The following is a 23,729-nucleotide window of genomic DNA, read 5'->3' on the forward strand; positions in this document are numbered from 1 at the left end:
TGTGTGAGACAAGCAGTAGAGCAAAACCAGCAATGCTGACAGGAGTGAGAATGAACAGTCATGTGGCTCCAGAGGTGAGCTGTGTGGGTCACTCACATTCTTTAAACTTCATAGTATTACAGTTTAATACAGATTGCTATCAAACTGTGACTTACTGTGGCCCTTCATGCTTCCTCCAGCTGAATTTCGCAAACTGTGTTTGTTTTCCACTTCAGGTATTTTAGATATATGCTGTCTTCAGAGAGTCACCTCTCTAGTCAATATCAGTCCCTGTCTTGTGAAAATATAAAACAAACAAAAGCTATGAAATTCACCAGCAGGTAATTTTCTTCTCTTCATCTTCCTGGTTTAAACTGGGAAGAGCTTTGTGCTGTATAATTTTGAATCCTTTGATGGATGTAACAGCAGTGGGTGGTTGACCTCTGTGATCACTCAGTGCCAAGTAGGTGAGACCCAGATTCAAAAATAGCAAGTTAATTAGCTCTTCTCAGTATCAAGTGCTGAACAAAGAAGCACAACTGGATTCCATTGATCCCAAAGCAGAAATCTGAACAAGACTTGAAATGTTGTGTTGACCCTCTGAATAATACACCTGAAGCATCATTTTCTTATGGCTGCCTGGATTTTCACTGCTTTAAAACAACTTGCAACAAGATCATTTCAAAAGGGAGCATGCAACTTGTCCTGAATTTGTGGGGTTTTCTAGGTTTATTGCATCAGTTAATTAAAGAAGATCAAATGCTTGGTCTTCTTTGGGATATGAACGGTACTACTGACTTCCAAAATATTGTCAGTCAGACAGGCAGGAGCGTTCATTAAGGAAATCCTGCAACTTTTGTCTCCAAAAGAAACACAGTAAAATAAGGCCAGTCTTCTATGTAAGGATTTATAATAATTTGCAATTTTTTTTCTATTAATTTATCATTTCTTGCTCTATTACTGGTGACTGCTCTTGTTTGCCACAAGTTTTGTGTGTCTTTTATAATTTATTCTGCAATTTGGACTCCTTTCCATCAATTAAAATCTTAGAAGATGTCTTTCTGTATCTTCCTGTATGACTAGCTTGTTAAATAATCCATGTTTTATGCTGATCGTTGAATTGGCTTTATAAGAGCAGATGATATACAGTATTATATTGTATTTTAATGCTGGCAATGTAAGACAAAAGTCAACTTTTAGGAAGGCAGCTGCCATCAGCTTTAAGCACAGATTTTTTCATTTCCTGAATGGGCCACAGTTATGAAACAGCCAGATCCAAACTTTCTCAACAGTTGCCGTGCTTCTAGAGTAGTAGGTATTGGAGTGGCCTATTTTAAGCAGAAGGCCAAATTATGTTTTATGTCACTTCCAGTTGAGGAATGGACGAGGAAACCTGTTTTTAAATAATAGTCAGATGTCTACTGCCGATATAGGATTTTTGCCAATGTTTTTGGGGCCTGTTTCAAGGATAGGGCTGAGGAAAATAAGTTGTGATTTGGGATTTCTTGTGTTTAGCTCATTTGCCAAAGCCTGGGCTGTTGGCAGAAATGTTAAGGTGAGGGCCTCTGTGGACTTCCCCCCTAGTCCAGTAATCAATTAATTAAAGGCCTAGTCTTTCAGACTGGGTAAGCTTTCTGTCAGTTGGCTAGCCCGGTGCTCCAGGAGTCAAGCCAAGGCTTCTCTGACAAGGAATGGATTTTGTATTTACTATTTCCTGCATTTTGGTGTAGTCATGACCCCACTGCTATTTGCATTCAGAAATATTCTTCCAATTGTGTTGCGTGATCTGTTCTGAAATCAGAAGCAACATGTTAGAAAGCCCATTAAAATAAAATGTTTTTTCTTTTATTGCCTAAGTTTGGGATCAAAATAGCAGAAACATTTTTATGAGTCTTCAATATAAGGCCCTAATCCAGAAAAGCACTTAAGAATACATACTTAGCTTTTAAGTCCAGTTGATTAAATGTGAAAGAAAATGCCATAGCATGCTGCTGGCTGAAGACTGAATTTATATGTTTCTGAGAAGCTGACGCATTCCATTTGTGTGAAGGAAAATAATTTAAAATCTTTCTTCAGTATGACTGAAGATTTTGAACAAGTTCTATTATCCTTCCTGAGTTGGGTCTGCATTTACCCTGCTAGCACAGGCGACTTCTCTTCTGCAAGTGTAGGTAGTGTGTCTGTGAAGATTTGAGAATATGTTTACAGTGGATGTTTTTTAATTACTTACTTGGAAATAATCACAGAAGTTCTGCTGTAACCTGAAATGATGTCTTTAGTGGTAGAAAATAGAGAAAATTTTCAGTGCTATGGAATCTGCAGTCTGCCTGCAAAGGCAGTTTGGGATAAACTGATAGTTGTCTTATAATTGGGCATGGTGAACTGGTGAACAGTGGAAGCATTCAAATTACATTATTAGCACAATGTTTTTGTAAGTCTTTTTGAAATGCAGTGATGAAAATTTTCTTGCGAATTCAATTACTTATAATGCAGTATTTCCACAGATGTGCAGAGTCCTGAACACTTGGGCAAAGGAGTAGGTAAGAAAGATTGGAAAAGCAAAAGATGCTAGCTAATAACAGATGTACTGATGTACGGTAGTGATGGAGGTGAGGGGAACCACAGCATGTCCGTGTTACAAAGCCAGGCTGTTGTCCTCTAACAGGTAGCCTGAACACAGGGAAATTCTGGAAGACCTGAGTTTGTTGAAAACCTTGCATTGGGTTCGTATTTTATTGCATATGACCCTGGGGTTTCACAATGCACTTCTACCCTACGTGGATCCACAGTGGTGTTCTTTATTACAATCAGTTGTTATATTACTTCATACCATAAGCATGCATGTAATGGATGCTGAACCAGAAAGTTCCTGCCCAGAAAAGCTTATGCAAGACAGCCTGTTAAGTTGGAAATCTCTTTAATGCTGGCAGTAATTTACCAGTTGCCATGGGATGCAGAAATACTGCTGAAGCCCTGTTTTTCATTTAAGAATTATTATGCCTAAAATGATGATACCTGCAAGTCCACCTTAGCTTTTATAGCTCAGGAAGAGTTTCCAGGGGTAAGGGTTCAAGTGATACCAGTGTGCTTATAAGGCTGAGCTCTTGTGAAATAGTCTTGAGTGTTAGCTTGCAAGAACTCTGGCTGCATTTCAGCTATCTAGTGTCCTTGCAAATGACTTGCTCTACGTTTAGTTAATTTTTAAAAGGGTTTAAGATATTTTAGGATACTGTGCTGAACACAGAGGCTGGATTCTTGCAGTGGCTGTAATAAGGGGAAGTTCTTCTTTCCCTCCCCTCATTGTGTATTTGAATAAAAGTTGGTCACACACTGCGCTACCCTGGTTTCTCACAGGTATTCTTTCACCTGAAAATGGTGTCTCCCTCCTTCCCAGGCACTGAAGATGAGTTTTATATCTCTCAGTGTTTCTAATTCTTGCTATCAGCAGTAAAGGTTCTTTATAGGCACTGTGTAAGTATACCAGAGTCCTGAGGCAAATCCATTAGGCCCAGGGTTATCTGTTGCTATTTAATGAGTGTTTGCTTTCATCTCATCATTTCGAGGGTAGCAAATAATTTCTTAACTGGAAGAAAAGTTATATGATGCATAACTATACTTTTTTTTTTTTTTTTTCCTAAGATTCTGCCAAACCTGCTCAGCAATGCAAAAATACTGTTTCTAATAGTTAAGATCATTAGGAAAACACAGGTTTTTGAGAACTGACATAGAAAAGTGTGTGTGTGTGTAGTGGATTCACTACACACACAATGTGTGCAGAGCTGATGTATTGTGCTTGGCAGCACTTTTCAGCTCTTCTAGTGTTTTGGCAAAGACACAAGATAGGAATTATTGCATTCTTTTTTCAGTATAAATTTGTTGCTGCTTCAGTAAGCAACTTATAACTTGATTGTTCTGGCTAGTTTCCAGCACAACTGTACTTTGCCTAAATGAACTAATCTGTTACTCAAACTGGCAAAATCATTATCTGATTTCTCATTATCTGCCCCTGTCTGGATCTACAGTGTGTCATTGAAGGCAGTCACTGCTATTTTGTCCAATAAACGGTTATATTTCAGTAATGGGTGAAATTACTCTGACACAGAGATGTGTACCTTTTAATTTCTTTTTGCAGGGAATGGAACAGTGTCCGGAGCAGCACGCTGTTGCATTATAAAATATGGATATCTGTACCTTTCACCCCAAAGGGGACATAAGTACAGCTAATGGTACTAAAAATTTGTTGCTTAGTATTGGCAGTGTAACCTAGTTTTCCTGAGTTTGATACTCAACCAATGAACAGTGCTTATTGTCTGGTCTTGAAGGGGCTGAATGTTTCTTGCAGATCTTGGTTTAGTAAAGCTAATTCCGGAGCAGGACAAATGCACATTAGCTGCTACTTATCAGTGTTTAATTGGTGCAGTGCATCTAAAGGCTTTGACTCTGGCGCCAAAGTCCTTTATGAGGGGGTAGGGTGGGCTGGGGCAGAAAAAAGCAGCAGCAAAAATTGAAGCATTCACCCGTTGGCACTGGATGGGTGAGTGGTGTAGTGCTTGTGGGCACCAGTATAGCAGGTGATCGCAGGGCTGTGTCACCCTGTTCTCTCAGACTGCTTGGCCAAGCGCTGCGTACCTGCTCCATCACCCCTGTGGGACTGTGGCATGGTCACTCACCTTTCTGATGACACCCCAGGATTTTGGAGGATGGATTACCTTTGTGCTAGGCTGGGGTTTTAGTTTTTTTTCTGCTCTCACTGCCTGTCAGCAAGGATTTGAAAGAAATGCATGGTGCAGGTGTTTCTCTAAATTTTATGCTCTGATCTATTTCTTGATTTCTGGAAACATTATTGGTTTTGAACATTACTTATGTTTAACCAAATTTGACCTGACAGTGTCCCCTTAATACCATATTATGCAAGGATCTCAGACATTAAAGATATTGGAGAAGTGATTAAAAGCAATTTTCTAAAAACTACTCATGTGCCTTAAATTTCAGAGCCAAACTCTTGCCAGTCCATTGACTAAATCAGTCTAGAAATCTCCAAAGCCTCTTCTGTGGCAGGGTAGTGTAAGCAGCAATCTTAATCCTCAGACTGGCGAGAAATGAGAAGGCAAAACTCCCAAACAAAGACCTTGGGACTTTCTGGAAGGAAAATTGGAAGGAAAATTGCAATATAAGCTTGGCTTCAGGTCTTCTGTATATCAGAACAGAAATTTGCCAGTCAAAAGGAACATGTAGGTGTATTTTTGTCTCCTTTAGGGTTTGGTGGTAGAAAGTATATGGGTGCTGACTGAGGTGTATGTACCTCACTGCAGTGACGGGAGAAATTTTAATTTACTGTTGAAGTTTAATTAAATTATGAGATTTTTGAAATGTTAGCCACAGTTTTATGAAAGGAGATGTACATGTTACAGAGGTCTTTTACAAAACTAGGAACCAAGAGCTATCAAACAACAGTTCAGAAATCTCCTCTTTTCATTGTTACTTGCCAAGCCCTGAAGTCATGGATGACTGTGAAAAGCATGGTTTAGAACCCTTTTCCTGGTTATACAATTAGCTTAGAAACCTAAGTAAAGCCTTAGATTAAAAATTGAGTGTTATCTTTGTGGTGTAAATTTTACATACTAAGTGAAGATTTCACCTTGTATAAAATTAAGAATAATGGCAAATCTGTTGCATCTCACAGTGTTTCAGGTTTGAAATTTGTGCTTCACAAGATGAAATACAGTAATACAGTTTTATGTTTTATTTTTTCCTATGGTTGATTGGAATTTCAATACATACATTTTTAAGCAGTACCATCTGTTCCGGAATTTCATTAAAGAAAAAAATGGTGGATTTTGCAAATGATACTTTCTGCTCTATTCACATCATTATCATTTGAGGTGAAAATAAATATTAAAGTTCCATGCTTCATCAGGATCATATATAGTTGATGTGCTATCTAAGTGCTGCTTTTTTAAATGTAAAGATTACAGGAAGCGAGGAGGTGAAAGAGTGCAGCATACTCTTTATGTAAATAAGCAAAGATTAATGTTGAAATACCTGTATGGGAAGACTATGTTTCTTTGCACAGCAGGGTGAAAACTCCCAGTGTCAATTGCACTGTTTTCAGTCCTATTTACTGAGAATTCTGAAGTAGAGTTAACTGATAGGAGTGTTGTGCTAGCAGAGTCTTTATGCCACTGGGCGAGGTGCATCCTTGGTGCTTCAAGATTCAAAGGTTAAATAAATTTCACAGAGATCTTGTTCATCTGAAATAAATGGGAGTTTTGTGAATGGCCTCTATAGTAGCAAGGTTAGATTCATGGCATATGATCCAAAGCTATAGGGTTTTTTTCCCCGTTGGCATTGTTGGACCTTGAGCCTGATCCATTGTGATTAGACTGGATTGATGAGCTATGGTGTGTGTTGATTGCTGCCCTTACTGCCTCAGCGGGGGAAAAACACAGATGCTTTTGGACCAGTTTGAAAAAGGATGCACAAAATGTCCATAATTTTAAGCATTGATATTTTTGTCTTAACCCCCAACTGCCCTCCAAAATATATACAAAGAGAATTTTTTAAAACAGCGTAAGTTTTTTAGTAGACAGCTTAGATATTCAAAAAGCTGATAGTAGAGAAGCCTTTTCTCTCCGATATTGGATGTTGTAACTTCAACTCACACAGTGCCTTGTCATCACTGAGGACTGTTAAGTTATATTTTGGTTTGAAATAACGACAGCAAACAGCTGTTGTACCAGATGACCTCTCCTCCCTTTAAAATTATTGATTTGTGTTTTGTCTTGTATTGTGTAACTTTATGATGAGGAACACTGAGCATTGGAGATAAAAACTTCTTTGACACCCCTTTTCAAGTACGTTCACATATGGATTACCTGAGTGCCAGTGCCTTGCTCAGCTGACAGCATGTTCTGCTGTTGGTGCCTAGGTTGATGCAGTGCTTCCCTGTATATCTCCAATGCTGGCCTTCACATTTGGAAAGATACACAGATAACGCTTGATTTCCAGAATATGTCATGCTGGAGGTAAAGTAGCTCAAGGGAAGCTACCTGAGAGTATGCAATGCCAACAGCTTGCTCAAAATTTCTTTGAACTATTAGTGCTCTTACTAAATTAAAGTGACAGCAGCTGGATGTTGTTCTTCTCTCACAAGGCTGAGCATGTTGCCTCAGCAAATACTGTAAGGCTTGTCAGCCTCTTGGCCATTCTGTCACACCCTCTCCTGTTAATGAACAGTTTAATGAAATTCATTCTTATCCAAGGCATCCCATAACATAAAAAGATTTTTTGTTCCCTAGTTCTGATTGAAAACCAATTACCAGAAATAGTAATGGGTTTCAGAAAAATCAGGGTCCCAGGGTATTGTAATATGAGAAACATTTCACTCTTTTACTTGAATAAACATTTCACTGGTTTTGCACTAGAATAAAATGGTTTAGGAAGCGTGAAACAGCTGATTACTAAGGAGAAAACTACTGGAAGGTTTTTGAGAGTAGTGTGTACTTGCCCTCAGGTAATGAAACTTGCTTTACTGTTTCCAAGGTTTTCCTCTGGATTCAGTTTTTGCACATTTTCTTTAGTAGGTCTCTTTCTAAGATAGTTAATTTTCTTGCCTGCCTGTTTGTCCAGCCCTGAGGATTTTCCACACTGTTACTCCTTCATTCAAAGCTCACCCAGACACAATTCAATTAGTTGCTCCCAGAAGAATACACATGCACATTGATACCAGCAAACTGCTTTTTAATAATCTCTCTCACATTTGGCCATGGGGGCCTGTTTCAGAGTACGTTAAAACCAAAGGTAAGACTCTCACTAGTCTTCGTGGAAGCTGGATCCCTACCTGCAGACAAGCTGATAGTTCGCTCAGGTAGCTCCTGGTCCTCCATAACTGCGTGACTAGCTGGGAGATTATGTGGGGGTGTTTAGGGATGTGAAGCTGAAGTAAAAAACCTCAAATGGGCCTGCTTTATTAAAGATCATAATTCCATTCAGGAAATAAAAGAGAGGTATTCACTTTTATAAGAATTATTGCTGAACTCCCTCCATAAAATGCCCCTAGCAGTATTCTTAAGTTGAATTACTGTCATTCTCATGAACTGAATTCTTTTCCACGCCATTGTACAAAAGACGCATTTTACAAACAAATATGAAAACAAGTACTTACCATGAGTATCTTTACAAGGTAGACCTTTTGCAGAGGAACAATAATTTTTAAACACGAGGAGTGACTAAGGACTCAATATTTATTACTTGATTACTGTTTGCCTTGTATGCCTAATCATAAACCAGGACCCTACTGTTACTTCTCCTAGAGAGCTTGCTGTCTATGTATAAACTACACAACAAATAGATAGAGATGCATGTGAGAAACAATGAGACAATAATGGTTGGTATAATTATATTTACTCTTTATGATAAAACATCTGTCCATTTCATGTTTCATTGTGGGCATAGTTTCCTTACAAGACAAAAAAAACCCCTTTGCTTCCAATGTTTACTAAATTCAGTCCCAGACTTTTCAAAGTCCAGCATCCAAAAACTATCATTCCTTTCAGGGAATTTGATCCTGATAGACCTGAAAAGAAAGATGTTCAAACACTCCCAGTGAAATTCTTTGAAAAAAAATCTGTATATCACAGTGACAGTTCAGTTTACTCAGGTGCAACATGCTTCACTGAGACAGTTTTCATAGTGTCCTAGGAGGCCAGTAGAAAAAACCCAGCTGGCATACACTCTAAGTTCTAGATCTAGTCTTTGGTCCCTGCTTTTGCATTTCACTGTGGTCCTAGGTCAGGAAACATATACCCAGGATGAATCTATTCTTAACTCTGTTAAGAATAATAAAAGAAGGAATCAGCCACCTCTTTCAGGTAAAAGAAGATCTTGCCTGTTTTGACACTCATAGCTTTAGTACGATTGCCATTTGCTGGTCTTCTGGCAGAAGGAAAGTGCAGTCATTTAAGCTGTTCTGATTCATTGTTACCTCTTCTGCTATTGTACGTGTGTTTGACAGATCCTCTAAATAATCTTCTTGTTTATTGGTGAGGGGTGGGAATAAATTTTAATATTGATCTTTCTGTGGAGCTGTGTAAAGCTTGGGGATGAAGAGCTGGGACTGTTCAGAGCTGTAGCTTCAACTTACGGGGTTTGGTTTCATCTAACATCATGATGGGAATCATTCTGTTGTGTTATGTGTATACAGCCATATATACATTATAGTGTAATTTTTGGCATTGTGTTCTTAAGTTCAGGAATACAATTACATTTTAAATGTCTTTTCAGTCCCCCAAATCTTGGATAGAAGAGGTCTTCAGTAAAAGAGAATGTGCACACATCATTCCCAGTTCAAAAGATCCTCACAGGTAAAACACTGAATTTCACTTTCTGTTACATTTAGAAAGAATCAGAATAATCTTTATGAGCATTGTGTGTAGCATGCACGAACTTCTTTGCAGTTTTGCAGTGCCCCAGATAGTGATTGCTGGTGTTTATGGGTTTTCGTAGATACTGTCACCAGTATGTTTTAAATGAGGCTGTTCATTTGAATGAGAAATTGGCAAAAATTGACCTTCCTAGGCTTCTTAGATGTATTGCTCTCAGTCCAGTAACCAAAATGGTAGTATGGCATCCAATTGAGAGATGGAGTTACACGGAGTTATTGCTGCACAGGTACCACCATTTCTGCCTTCCTCAGAATAATGCCTGCTGTTGATCACAGTCATTTGAGACAGAGGTTTCTGCTAAGGCTGGCGTAGAGTGTGAAAAGAGTAAGAAAAAAATCAAATCCTCAACCCCTGTTTTAGAGCCTGAGAAAGAAAACATACTTTGGCATTCCGTATTTTGTATCTAGTGGATGGTGTTGCCTAAATAAACTGGGTGAGATCACATTCTGAGGATGTAAACTTGTAATTCTGATCATATTGTTTTGAACACATGGATAGTGTAGAGCAGATAAGATAGATAGCTCATCTATGAAATGTAGGTTTGACATACAGTCTGAGATGTAAAACACCAAACAAATCACTGAAGTTACCCAGTTGTCTTGGTTTGAAAGACAGGTGTCTGCGGAGGAAGGCAGGAGCCTCCCTTGAAATGGAAAATGCAACCCCCTTCCCTCCAAATTATTATAATTTCGAAATTAACGGGCCTTCAGGCAAAGATATGGGGAATAGGAATAACAATTCTTTACTAATGTATATATATAAATATAACTCAAGGCAGAGGAAAAAAAAAACCAACCCACTGGTTTACACTGACGGAGTCAGAAATACAACCTGACACCCTGTTAGGGTGGCAGTAGCAGTCCGATAAGATGCTGGCTGCAGTCCTCCTGAAGCGATGGATGTAGTGCTGTTAAAGCAGGGATCTTGTAAAAGGGTCTGGTCTTCCTCAGAAGGTCCAGTGGTGGGTAGGTAGCTCTTGTCCTCTGGAACTCCAGTGGCGGGGAAAAACTCCTCCAGGAATCCAGTGGAAGAAGGCTGCTAGGGTGTTCGAAATCTCAGTTTTTATTTAGCATGGACTGCTTGGCTCCTTCCCCCCGGGCGGAGCATCTCACAATGAGATGGGGAGTCGTGAGGCAGTTCCTTGATGGGCCATTAACAGGAGATAGCCCAGGAGCGAGTTATCGATGGGTCAGGCGATAAGGCATTGTTGTGCCCATTGACAGGAGATAGTCCAGAGGGGGGAGGCAGGGAGCACCGCCCCACCTGGTCTCAACAGCTCCTGAAGATGGTAATAGAATACTTTTTTTCTTTTGGCACCTTTTACACTGTAACCTAGGACACCAGTACGTCTTCTAGGGGTCAGTGCAGAACACAGCCTTTAATGCCATTAATGAGAATTTTTTCATAGGTGAATTAGTACTTTATGAATACCATTACAGATGTTTTCTTTTATAGAAGCGTGTATTAATTATCCATCTTTTATCACAGGTGTCCTGCAGGATGCCAGGTGTGCCAGAATTTAATCAGGTAAGAGTACTTAAATATACATCTATGAGTTTTACAATGATCTGAAGTTAGTGATAGGCATTCCTAGCCAAGGAAGGAATGACAACAAAAATAGCCTTCCTCTTAAGTTGTCAGAGCAGCATTTCTGGGGGTGTGCTGGAGAATGTTTAGCACAAGTCTGGGTAAAATAAATTTAATTTATTTGGATTAGAAAATTTTATCCAAGTACCTTATCTGGATGAGTTTGCCTTAATATCTTCTCCTGAGGAATGAAAGGCAGAAATGTGCCTTGAAATGGGAGACAATTCCAGCTATATACTGGGTGATATGAAGGAGAGTGGGAAAAAAGCAATGGAGAACAGTAAGAATTATGGAAAGAGGAAAAACAAAATGAAGGGAGAGGAATGCAGTGTAACCACAACTAGCACTCAGTTGCTGAGACGAGTAGCTCCGGTGCCAGCATGATCCACAGCGGAGTGTTCCAGCATGGTGCACAGGGGCTTCCTCAGCTGGGGCAACCTCAGGTGGAGCTGAGAGACCTGCCAGGAGCCCACAGCTCATGTGACAGTGGGAGATGGGACCTGGGTGGGGCCAGGAGCCATGGCGGGAGATTTTAAACGCGGTGTAACCGAAATTGGCACAGCCACCCAGCCAGAGCTCTAGTGCAAACACACTGCCAGCTAGGTGTCCAGCTGCAGGGTGTGCCCTAAGGCAGCAGTGAGCACACCAGTGGGAAGTGTGTCCCAGGAGAGAAGTCCTTAGTCTGTGTAGTGACTGAGCTCCTGGAGGAGGTGAATAGGTCGAGGAGTATCAGGGAGTGCGAGAGACAGACTACTGGAGTCGCACCCTACCTTCCCTGGGACAGGCCCAACAGGCAGACAGGATGCATGATATGGAGGATTCCCTGTCTCCTCCCTGGCTGGCTGAACACAGTGACTCAAGGGATAGGGGGCAATGGCGACAAGTTCCTGCCTGGCACAGCAGGTGCGTCTCCTCTGTGTCTACCCCACCTTCCCAGGTGCCCTTGTGTAATAGGTATGAGGCTCTGCAGGTGGAACCAAACAGTGATGAGGATGACAGTTCATCTAGGTTGGAGGCGTCACCGAGGTTACATTGGCCTATGCTCTGCGCCAAATCTGCTTCCATGAATAAAAAAAGATGGGTCATTGTCATAAGAGACTCCCTTCTGAAGGGAACAGAAAGCCCAATATGCAGACGAGACCCACTTTTTAGGGAAGTCTGCTGCCTCCCTGGGGCCTGGGTTAAAGATGTGAAGAGAAAGCTTCCTACCCTGGTATGGTCCTCAGATTACTCTCCATTATTGATTTTTCAGGTAGGCAGCAATGAAGTTGCAATAAGAAGTCTGAGGGCAATCAAGAGAGAATGCAAGGCCTTGGGGTGACTGGTTAAGGGATGAGGAGCGCAAGTAGTGTTCTTCTCTACCCTTCTAGTTGCAGGGAATGATGAGGGAGGAAACAGGAAGAGCCAGCAGATCAATAACTGGTTCCGAGCCTGGTGTCACTGGAAGAATTTTAGGTTTTTGATCATGGGTCAGTTTACATGCCACCAGGCCTGCTGGCAGCAGATGGGGTACACCTCTCTCAAAGTGGGAAGAGGATCCTTGCACAGGAGTTAGCAGGGCTCATTGAAAGAGCTTTAAACTAGATTTGAAGGGAGAGAGGGTTAAAATCAGGCTCACTAGAGAAAAGCCTGGGGGTGGCATGACAATGTTTGAGGGACGTGTGCTAGTGAGGTTCTTCGGTCTGCCATCTCAGCGGAAGCAGGGGATGGAGATCCATGAGGCAGCAAAGACACAAGGGTTATTGATCTGTTAGAAACCACAGAAGTGCCTGAGAATGGCCATGTAGGAATTAGGGCTTCACCCCACAAAAAGGTGGCAGGTTCAATAGCCCAACTGGTGCATCTACCCCAATGCACACAACATGGGCAACAAACAGGAGGAGTTGGAAGCCATTGTGCAGCTGGAAAACTATGATATAGTTGCAATCACAGAAACGTGGTGGGGTGACTCACACAACGGGAGTGCTGCAATGGATGGCTATAAACTCTTCAGAAGGGGTAGGCAAGGAAAGAGAGGCAGTGGGGTAGCCCTGTATGTTAGAGAGTGTTTTGGCTGTCTAGAGCTTGATGTTGGTAATGAAAGGGTCAAGTGTTTATGGATAAGAATTAGGGGGAAAGCCAGTAAGCAGAGATCATGGTGGGAGTCTGTTATAGACCACCCAATCAGCATGAAGAGACAGATGAAATATTCTATAAGCAGCTGGGAGAAGTCTCATGATCGCTAGCCGTTGTTCTCATAGGCAACTTCAGCTTTCCAGATGTCTGCTGGAAATACAATGCAGCAAAGAGGAAACAGTCTAGGATGTCCCTGGAGCTTGTGGAAGATAATTTCCTGACATGACTGGCAAATAAGCCAACTAGCGAAGGTGCCCCACTGGACCTCCTGGTTACGAACAGAGAAGGAGAACTTGCGTGTGGTGTGATGGTTGGAGGCCATCTTAGACATAGTGATCACGAAATGATAGTTTTCGATTCTTGGAGAAGTAAGGAGAGGGATCAGCAGAACTGCCACCTTGAACTTCCAGAGGACAGACTTTGGCCTGTTTAGGGGCCTGGTTAACAGAGTCCCTTGAGAGGCAGTGCTGAAGGGCTAAGGAGTCCAGAAAGGTTGGAAGGAAAGACGGAAATCTTAAAGGTTCAGGAATAGGCTGTCCCTATATGCCAAAAGATGAGCCGGCAGGGAAGAAGACCAATGTGTCTGAACAGAGAGCTTCAGCTGCAACTCAGGAAAATAAAAGAGAGTTTATGACCTTTGGAAGAAGGGGGCAGGCCACTTAGGAGGACTACAAGGATGTCGTGAAGTTATGCAGGGAGAAATTTAGAAGAGCTGAAGCCCAACTAGAACTTAATCCGGCTACTGCAGTAAAAGAAAAAGAAAAGTTTCTATGACTACGTTGGCTGGCAACAAAAGGAGGGCTAAGGAGAATCTCCAGCCTTTGTTGGATGTTGGCGTAAACATAGTAACAAAGGATGAGGAAAAGGCTGAGGTACTTAATGCCTTCTTTGCCTCCATTTTTAATAGTAAGACCAGTTCTTCTCAGGGCACCCAGCCTGCGGACCTGGAAGACAGGGATGGGGAACAGAATGAAGCCCCCATAATCCAAGGGGGAATGGTTAGCAACCTGCTACACCACTTAGACACACACAAGTCTATGGGGCTGGATGGAATCCACCCAAGGGTACTGAAGGAACCAGTGGAAGTGCTCACCAAGCCACCTTACAGCATTTACCAGCAGTCCTGGCTAACCAGGGAGGTTCCTGTTGACTGGAGATTAGCAAATGTGGTGCCCACCTACAAGACGGGCCAGAAGGAGGATCTGGAGAACTACAGGCCTGTCAGCCTGACCTTGGTGTTGGGGAAGGTTATGGAGCAGATCATCTTGAGTGCCATCACACAGCATGTACAGTTCAACCAGGTGATCAGGCCCAGTCAGCATGAGTTTATGAAAGGCAGGTCCTGCTTGACTAATCTGATCTCCTTCTATGACAAAATGACCTGCCTGATGGATGAGGGAAAGGCTGTGGGTATTGTCTTCCTAGATTTAGTAAAGACTTTGACACCATTTCCCGCAGCATTCTCCTGGAGAAACTGGCTGCTTATGGCTTGGGCAGGCGTCGTCTTTGCTGGGTAAAAAACTGTCTGCATGGTCAGGCCTAAAGGCTTGTGGTGAAAGGAGTTAAATCCAGTTGGCAGCTGGTCAGGTTCAAGTGGTGTCCACCAGGACTCAGTACTGGGGCCAGTCTTGTTTAACATCTTTATCAATAACCTGGATGAGGGGATCGAGTGCTCCCACAGTAAGTTTGCAGATGACACTAAATTGGGTGGGAGTGTTGATCTGCCCGAGGGCAGGAAGGCTCTGCAGAGGGATCTGGACAGGCTGGATCGATGGGCTGAGGTTAATGCTATGAGGTTCAACAAGGCCAAGTGCCGGGTCCTGCACTTGGGTCACAACAACCCCACGCAGCGCTACAGGCTTGGGGGTGAGTGGCTGGAAAGCTACCCGTCGGAAAAGGCCCTGGGGATGCTGGTGAGCAGCCGGGTGAACATGAGCCAGCGGTGTGCCCAGGTGGCCAAGAAGGCCCATAGCACCCTGGCCAGCTATAGCATGGCCATCAGGACCAGGGAAGTGATTGTCCCACTGTACTTGGCACCAATGAAGCCTTACCTTGAATATTGTGTTCAGGTTTGGGCCCCTCACTGCAAGAAAGCCACTGAGGTGCTGGAGCATGTCCAGAGAAGGGCAACGAGGCTGGTGAAGGGTCTGGAGAACAGACGTTACGAGGAGCGGCTGAGGGAAGTGGGGTTGTTTAGTCTGGAGAGGAGGAGGCTGAGGGGAGACCTTATCGCTCTCTACAACTACATGAAAGGAGGTTGAGCAAAATTGGGGGCCTTCTCTTCTCCCAAGCAGCAAGTGGTAGGACAACAGAAAATAGCCTTAAGTGCCAGGGGAGGTTTAGATTGGATATTAGGAAAAATTTCTTCACCAGAAGGATTGTCAAACATTGGAACAGGCTGCCCCAGGAAGTGGTTGAGTCACCATCCCTGGAGGTACTTAAAACACGTGTAGATGTGGCACGTAGGGACATAGTTTAGTGGTGGACTTGGCAGTGTTAAGTTTATGGTTGGAATCTATGATCTTAAAGGTCTTTTTCAACCTAAATGATCTATGATTCCATGAAAGAGGGTAATAGAAACATCCCTGATGATAGGTTTTCTGACGCTTTTTTTTCACCTCCTCTGTAGTGAGCATTGGGTCCCTGCTTTTGGGAAGGCAAGCAACAAAAATTACATCACTTCAGTGCTTTTAACTCGTGTGTAGGTTTTTCAGACAGCTAGTATTTTATGGCTTATATTAATTAGTTGGTTTTAATCCAACATTTACCATTCAGCTGTTGTTCCCAAACAGGTTTCGATACTGTACGTTTATGATAAAAAATTATCAGTTGTTGGAACAAAAATTTTAACTTCCCTTGACATTTGTGTTGTGTTAAAGGCCTCTGAAGGCTGAAGCAACAGAAGACAGTGAGTTTCCAGTAACTGATGACTAGAAAGATGGTGCTAACTAGTTTTGTCGCCTGCATGAGCATGTTTATTTGCTTTTTGTGTTCTGCATTTTATTTTGCTTCTAAGATTTGTGTGAAACAAGTCACATTTTCCACAAAGCCGATAAATTACTCCTTGAAATCAGATCACTGTAAAGGGCCCATATGGTGTCAGCCTTGTAAGTGAGACTAATGATCTGTACAGCATCTGTTCAGGATGGGTCAACTCCCTCTGAGGGAATGGTCACATAGATATTTTGCTTTAGAGCAGAAGAAAGAGATTCAAAGATTTTTGCAGGTGTTCCAGGAGTAGAAGTGCAGGGAGGATTTTAATGTTTCATGCTAACCTGCAGATACTCAGACAGGTATCTAAGCTGAAGTTAACTTGTGCTTCAAAATAGAGTGGTTTACTCCCATGTAAATCAAGACTGGAGTAGTTCTGCAGTCCTTCCCCTTCCCCCGGCAGAGTGACCATGTTGTTATTTGGTCTGGGAAGCAAGTTGGTATGAAAATTAACCTGGGGAGGTGGAAAACCAAAACAAGATTAGCTTTCCACCAAGGCAGCCTTCTAATCAAACACGGTTTAGCTGCATGAATTTGAATACTACAGTGGGAGAGGGAGGAAGAGAAACTGGAAATGTGCACCCCCCAGGGTGGGTTTGTTTTTTTCTTTCACCTTTCTCTGTAAAGACATCCCATACCTCTGTGGGTTTTTTTATCTTGTAGTTGTTTCTTTCACTTTTTGTTCAGCATTTTCATACTTTTTAAATTCATGTGAATCCTATTTGTCATTCTGTCTGTATATACAGAATGTGTGTGGGTGTCTGATGTTTGTTTCAGCCATTATCTTGCAAGTACATTTTCCCAAACGTTAGCTGTTCTTGTCTTGAGTATCTTAGGGTGTACACAGAGCTTTGTTCTAGGAGAATTTTTCTGTTCCTAACAAGGGGAAATAATTTTCACAGGAGTGTTATAACTGGTTATATTGTATTTATCAAATCAGCAACGAAACAGGTTTTGGGCCTCCTGAGATCTGTAATTTTCCACAACAGTCCAAAAGGCATGTGAATATACTTGATGCCTACTATAATTTGACCTAATATTGTGGGCAAATGAAATCTGTTAATGATTTCTTGCTTGCAGAGAATTTCCAAGGTGTGCAAACAGTTTATGAGTGGGTTATGCCACTATTTGCTAAGTAGAATAACTCCATTTAGTAGTTGCTAATCAAATTTGAGTAACTTGCTGGCACCTTTGTCCATACTTCCCTGGTGTGTTGAAATGGCTTCTTATCTACTCTTCAGTGCAGTGCTCACAAACATCCCAGACAACACCTAGACCTATCTCACTGCATGAGTATTTGGGAATGAGGTGCTGAACTGTGTCCTTACACATCTGAGTTCTCACAAATTGCCTCTATATCTGACCTTTTAGGCATATTTTTTGGACACAGTCTCTAAAGTGCTGCCTACTAGGGCACAGGATTTTGTAATCTGACTACTGCAGTTACTTTTACCTCAGTGTTGACCCTCTAGGTTTCCGCATGTTTTTCAAAGTGTGACTTTTCCAGGGTCTGCTTTTGTGTTACTAGATTTCCTCCCTCCTTCACTAGCAGCTTAGTGAACCTTTGAGGCAAAGAGGGTAAAGTCATTGCAAAGACACTTTTAATCAATGCATATGATTTATTCATAGGATCACAGGATAACTCAGCTGGCAGGGACCTGGGGAGGTCTCCAGTCCCAGTCCCTGTCCAGAGCAGGCTCAGCCAGGATGTCAGACCAGGCTGCTCAGGGCTTCATCCATTTGGGGCATGAAGCCCCCAAAGGCTGGAGAGATCCTGCCCTCCCCAGTCCCTGGCTCCACTGCTGGGCTGTCCTCCTGGGGAAAAGGCTTCTGCTTATCTCCAGCCTGAGTCTCCAATGTTTTGGCTATGTGCTGCTGCCTCTTGACCTCCAACCGCACGCCACTGTGAAAAGCCCGGCTGTGCCTCCTCCATCCCGTTCCGTCAGTGCTAGGAATGCTGTTGGGTGCATCCAAAACCATCCCTCCTCCCAGCTGAACCATCTCCGGTCCCACAGCCTCTTCTTGGAGGGCAGGGGCTCCAGCCCCGCCATCTGTCACCAGGATGGTCACTCTCCGCTGAAGTCTGTCCAGTTTGATGGTGTGTCTTCTGTGTTGGGAACCCAAAATGGAGGCAGTATCAGAGAGAGTCTGACAAGCATCAAGCAGAGGGGACAGTCCCTGCCCTCCCCTGGCTCTTGGGGCCATGTCCTGCTCACACCACCACAGGCACTGCTGGCCCTCATGGCTGCATGGGCACACAGGTGGTCCTGGCTCAGCTTGCTGCCCACCAGCACCCAGGACCATGCCCCAGAGCTGCCCCCTCCCCAGGGCTGCATGTGCCCTCCATCACCTGCTGTGGGTTGCTGGTGGAGATGCTGAGCAGGACAGGCCTTACAGAGACCCTGTGGAACCCTGCTTGATGCCAGCCTCCTGGCAGCATCTGACCCAACAACTACCACCCTGTGAGCCCACCAACCAACCAGGTCCACACCTGCCGATGTGTCCTCCCTCTGAGACCGTAATGTCATAGCCCAGATACAAGAATGCTGAGGGAGACAGTGTTGAAAACCTGGCAACAGCAGAGGTAGGTGGCATTTGCTGCTCTCCTGTCGCAGAAGGCAGTCAGGTAGGTCAGCCATGATTAATCCTTACTAAATCCTTGCTGACTACTCCTGTCGCTGTCTTTTCCTGCTGTGCCTAGACTCCAGGAGGTCTTGCTCCATCATTTTACCAGGGACTGACAGGAGACTGGCTGGCCTGTTGCTCCTCAGGTTTTCTTTTGCCCTTTTTTGAAGGTAGGTGTGATGTTTGCCTTTCTCTAGTTGTAGGGGACCTCCCTGATCTCCATGACCTATGAATGCTGATGGAGAGCAGCTGCGCGAGGACATCAGCCACCTCCCTCAGCCCCTTGGGGTGCGGCCTGACGGGTCCCAGGGACATGTGTGGATCAGGTGCTCCTGAGCAATCCCGACTGGTAGCTGGTAGCTCCTCTCTTCCTTGAGCCCTGTCACTATGCACACAGCACAAAACTGTGCAGAAGAAAAACCAAACAGCTGTATGTAATGTTCTGCTTTGGTTTCCTCAACCTTCCTGAGAGCCTCTTAGTCTTGGCTTTTGACCTCCCAGGTAGCTCAGAAGTCCTTAGCACCTTGTCCATTCCTGCTGGATGGCTAGGGAGGGCGAGGGTGCCAGCTTGGAGCAGAGTATAAACTGTTTGGGACATACCAGTCCTTTTGAGTTCATGCCTCTTGATATAGTAATCTCTGAGGTAAAAGCAGCTGCATGTACCCTGCACACCTGTGTGTTAGGTTTATGTGCAATTCCTCCACTGCCTGCTCAGCTAACTGAGCTGTTCCAAGTGCAGCTCACCTCTCAGTGCATTTACAGGTAAATGTTGAGTATGTAGTGCAAATGATGTTAATTACTAAAATAGTTCAGTGTTCATTTGGCCTCTCAGTTTCAAGTTTACTGCACTGATTTGCCTTGTCAGATGGTTAGTTCCTTTCCACAGGATGTCTGCGTTGAAAAGGCAAGTTGCTCTGGTTCCTGCTCCTCTAGGAGGGGCTGTGGATACTGTTCCTATATGGAACAGTAACGTATGAGATGCATAGTTATTCTGTGCTCATATTTTGGTGAGGAAATTCATTCAGAACTTAGAAAATGTAATCTATTGATGATGAGCCTGACTGCTTTTCAGTGCTGTCCTTCCGAGTGCTGATATTTGCTGAGTCAGATTCAGACTGTGTAATGTGGTATCTAAGTGAGCAGTGTAAGGTAATGTAGTGTTTAGTTGGGACTGCTATTGGTTCTCTGTCTTTCAGAATGACTGCTGAATGAAAGGTCTTGTTATTGTGAGACCACTCTAGGAGCAGTACAGTGACCACAAGGTATTTTGAGGAGCAAAGGACAGTAGGGTATCTACGTTTTTTCTCATCTTTCATCTAAAGATCAATTTCTTCCTGACATTTGCTGTCTCTTACCCTGGAGTCCCCTCAAAATGCAAGCAGAAAATAATGGAGCAAAAAGGCTAATAGCTCAGCTGTAGAGAAATTTGTCCTCTGAAGACCAATAACAAAATCAAAACTATCTCTTTCTTCTGGTCCTGCCTTTGAGGTATGCAGGGAGAGTCATTAAAAAGTATAGTCTTTGGCCTTGTGCTCCTTGTGGGCAAATTTTATCCGAACCTGCATCCCTTGTGCTATCTGCTTTGCAGCTACATTGCTCTGTAACACTTTTAGTTTAGATATGCTTCTATAGTGATTCTGAGTGTGGATTTTGAGTCCACAAGTTATCTGAAGACACAATGTTCCATCTGTGTTGATCTCTCACAGCCTTCTGAAATAGTAATTTAAGTGTATATTTGTAAGTGACTTAGCGTGGCTGGCTTATTCTCCAAGTTCCAGCTTGGATACTTTTTGTTTAGTTCTTGAGCCTTGAGCCACTTGTCTTGGTTTGCCTATGTGGAGGCAAAATTACAACAGGTTTTGCTATTGGGGTCATCAAAATGAGGTCCCTAGATCAAAAGTTTGTTTCAGCAGCTCCTGTGTCCCCTCTGCTAATCCCTGTTTTTTTTTTTTTTTCTGCTGCTACCACAGACTGCACAGGTTGTAGAGTCATGCACTGAGCCAGACCAGGCAATAGTTCCGGTTAGAGTAACTTAGCAATAAAATTCCCTCTGTGAGGCCTCCCCTCGCCCCCAGCTAGGTAATTTCCTCTTCATCTTTCCAGGATTCAATTGTGAGCATATGCCTGACTTCTTTCTGGCAAGTCCCTGGATTTCTGTGATATGCTATTATTTGTCTTAGCTAGGGGAAGGGTATAGGTGGTCTAGGTTAACTAATTAGTGTTGAATTAGCTTGACAAAAATTTAGTCCCTGTTGCCTTCTGACTTCTAGGTAACCATCATCATACATGTGAGAGTAGAGCTCAAGTATTTCTTGCAGAGCTAGGCTTCTACAACTCTTTTAATTCTCCACAGAATAAGATTGCTTAATTGAGTTATTAATTCCCCAAGATTGTGGGAGGCTTCCTTCTTCAGTCTGCTTTTGCAGAGCATTGAATCAATCAAATGTAATTTGCCTGTGTTGAAAAACTGGAGTGCAAACATAATTTCATGGTTTCCGTCTATCAAAACCTGCCTTTTTAAAGCAGTTCCTTTTCTTAATTTGCATAGGATTGTTTTGGGGTTTGGTTTTGTTTGTTATTTTTGATCTATTTATCCTTCACCAGTTAGTTCTCACTCATCTCTACAGAAGACTGTCTCCCTTTCTGAACATATCTCTTTAGGGTTTTTCAGATCTAATCTGCCCCTCAATCAACAAGTAATATATCTGAGTTCCAAGGCAATCATTGAGTTTGGGTTGTTGAAGGCTGCTTAGTATCTTAAAAGAGTAAAACCAAACAATTTATCTCCATTTCTCAGGGTGTATTAACTTCTGAAATGTCTAAAGGAAAACTGGACTGTCAGATGTCACTATAAATTACATTGAAGTTAATCCTGTGGAAGAGGCTAGAGCCTGTCAAAGCCTGTATGAAAGTAATACTGATTGAATTTGGAATCTGGATTATTCATCCAGTTGCAAACCTTTAATGCCTTCTGAACTTCTGCTAAATTTCCTTTAACATGGCACTTCAATCAGTTTATTTTGTATATTCATTTTGCTGGCATCCAAGGGTTAGTGTACAGGTCATTCTGAAGGTCTGTTTAGACTGAGAGTTGCTTTTTTCCTCCTGTTTAATGACAGTAACTCCTATATCTTTCATCAGTACCTAGAATAACCTGTAGTAATAACCATAGCAAGCCTTGATGTCCTAGGCTATTCCTCTGAAATGTCACGTACAAGACCGGTAGATGTGAGCTGCATTGCTCAGGTCAGAATTGCTATATGGGACTCATAAGCTGTAACAGAATCACACAGAATCACACCATGGTTGGGGTTGGAAGGGACCTTTGAAGATTACCTAGTCCAGCCCCTCAACTGTTATTGGTGTTCCTCAGATAGAAAACAAACTCTGTATCTAACAAAACATATTTGTGATTCAATTCAGTGTCATTTTGTTGTTGCTGAGATTTTTTCAGCTGAGTTAATTTTTATTATATTCCACGTCAGAAAGCTACAATATCCTTCTTTGTAGAAAAACTATTTGGGCTATTCTGGTGAAGATCCTAGAGTTACATTCAAGTGTGTTCGATATAAAAGGATTTCTTTATTTTTAATGTGAGATGTTGCTGTGGACGGCTGATTGGAGATCACCCAGGAGTGGACTGTAGCTGGCCTGTTTATCAGGCTGCCCTACAGAGAGATCGTGGTGAATGGTCTGTGCAAAAACACACAAAGACAAGTCCAACGGATGCATTTGGTACAATCAATTTTCAAGATGGAGATCACACTTACCATGCCAAGGTAATAGTTGCTGGGTTTATATGTCCGACTTCTTTTTATGATTTCAGCATAAGAAAGGTAAAAGTGGTTTTGAGTGAATATCAGATTGTTTGTCTTAAGAGGGCAGGGGAATCTAAAAGTAAGTCAGGTTAGAGAGTGTGTATGATATTTTTACGTCGAACTTCATTGTGACTAAATGTAGTCTGTCCTGCTGTCTGTATTGCTCACTGATGTATTTTTGTGCTATCACATTAGCGGTATAGTGAAAGTTCTAATCCTGCACAAAATCTTTAAGATGTTAGTGCTCAGAACTTTGTAAGATATTGCAGTTTCTTCTTTTGGAGTATTAAAAGGGTGTTTATTTTACCTATGATTATTTCTTCCAGTATATAAGACTCTCTTATGATAGCAATTTGGATCAGCTGTTGCACCTGATGGTTAAAGAATGGCAGATGGAGTTGCCAAAGCTAGTGATCTCTGTTCATGGAGGCATTCAGAATTTCAAGCTTCACTCAAAGGTCAAGCAGGTTTTCAGCAAAGGATTGGTGAAGGCTGCTGAGACTACCGGAGCATGGATAATTACAGAAGGCATCAACAGCGGTAGCGTAATTGTTTTTCTTTCTTTCAGTCTTCCTCTGCTGTTCTTTCTCTGCCTATGAGCCTATACATTTAGGGCAAATGTAATGAAATTGTTTGATGATTTGTGGTATATTACACAAAATGAAGGTTTTATTAAGGAGCAATGCATAATTCAAAGAGTGACATCATGTACCTCTACTGTTGACAGGCATTATCAATATTTTTTTAAAAATTAAATAGCAAAGTATTCTGCATGTAATAAGAAACCCTGATACTAAATAACCAGAACTTATTTGCAGTCAATTTTACCTGCTTCATTAAAATATTTGGATTCTGAGGACTGTGATTGGAGTTTTTGAAACAGTTTTCAAATCTAAAGTTAACTTGTGTTTTGTAATTAAAAACATTTTGAATTAGGATAATCCATTAATTAGCCTATTAGTATCTGAAACTCCCTGTAGATGACTCTCAAAAACTGAGGGCATCAGTAAGCCACTGAACTGGAGTAGTTTTACTTCTTTGGCTTTTGTTCAATCTGGTGACCTTACAGGAGAACTGTTCTGTACATTTATGTAAATAATAATGTTTTATGGAGGTAGAAAGGGCCATCAGCAACTTATATGAGTATTATTAATTAGAAATACGAGTTGAG

General features: G+C 42.3%; 1 protein-coding gene across 1 annotated transcript in view; it reads left to right on the forward strand.

The window, feature by feature from the left end:
* The window catches only part of TRPM6 (transient receptor potential cation channel subfamily M member 6), a 105,226-nt gene that overhangs the window by 21,759 nt on the left and 59,738 nt on the right, over nucleotides 1–23,729 (forward strand). The window contains exons 2-5 of the mRNA XM_086479342.1: nucleotides 9,262–9,341; nucleotides 10,911–10,949; nucleotides 22,339–22,519; nucleotides 22,885–23,098. Coding sequence (XP_086335468.1) covers nucleotides 9,262–9,341; nucleotides 10,911–10,949; nucleotides 22,339–22,519; nucleotides 22,885–23,098 — 514 coding nt within the window. The remainder of the gene's footprint in view (nucleotides 1–9,261; nucleotides 9,342–10,910; nucleotides 10,950–22,338; nucleotides 22,520–22,884; nucleotides 23,099–23,729) is intronic.

The sequence above is a fragment of the Leptosomus discolor genome, chromosome Z (assembly GCF_034619465.1).
Source record: "Leptosomus discolor isolate bLepDis1 chromosome Z, bLepDis1.hap2, whole genome shotgun sequence".
Classification (NCBI taxonomy): domain Eukaryota; kingdom Metazoa; phylum Chordata; class Aves; order Leptosomiformes; family Leptosomidae; genus Leptosomus; species Leptosomus discolor.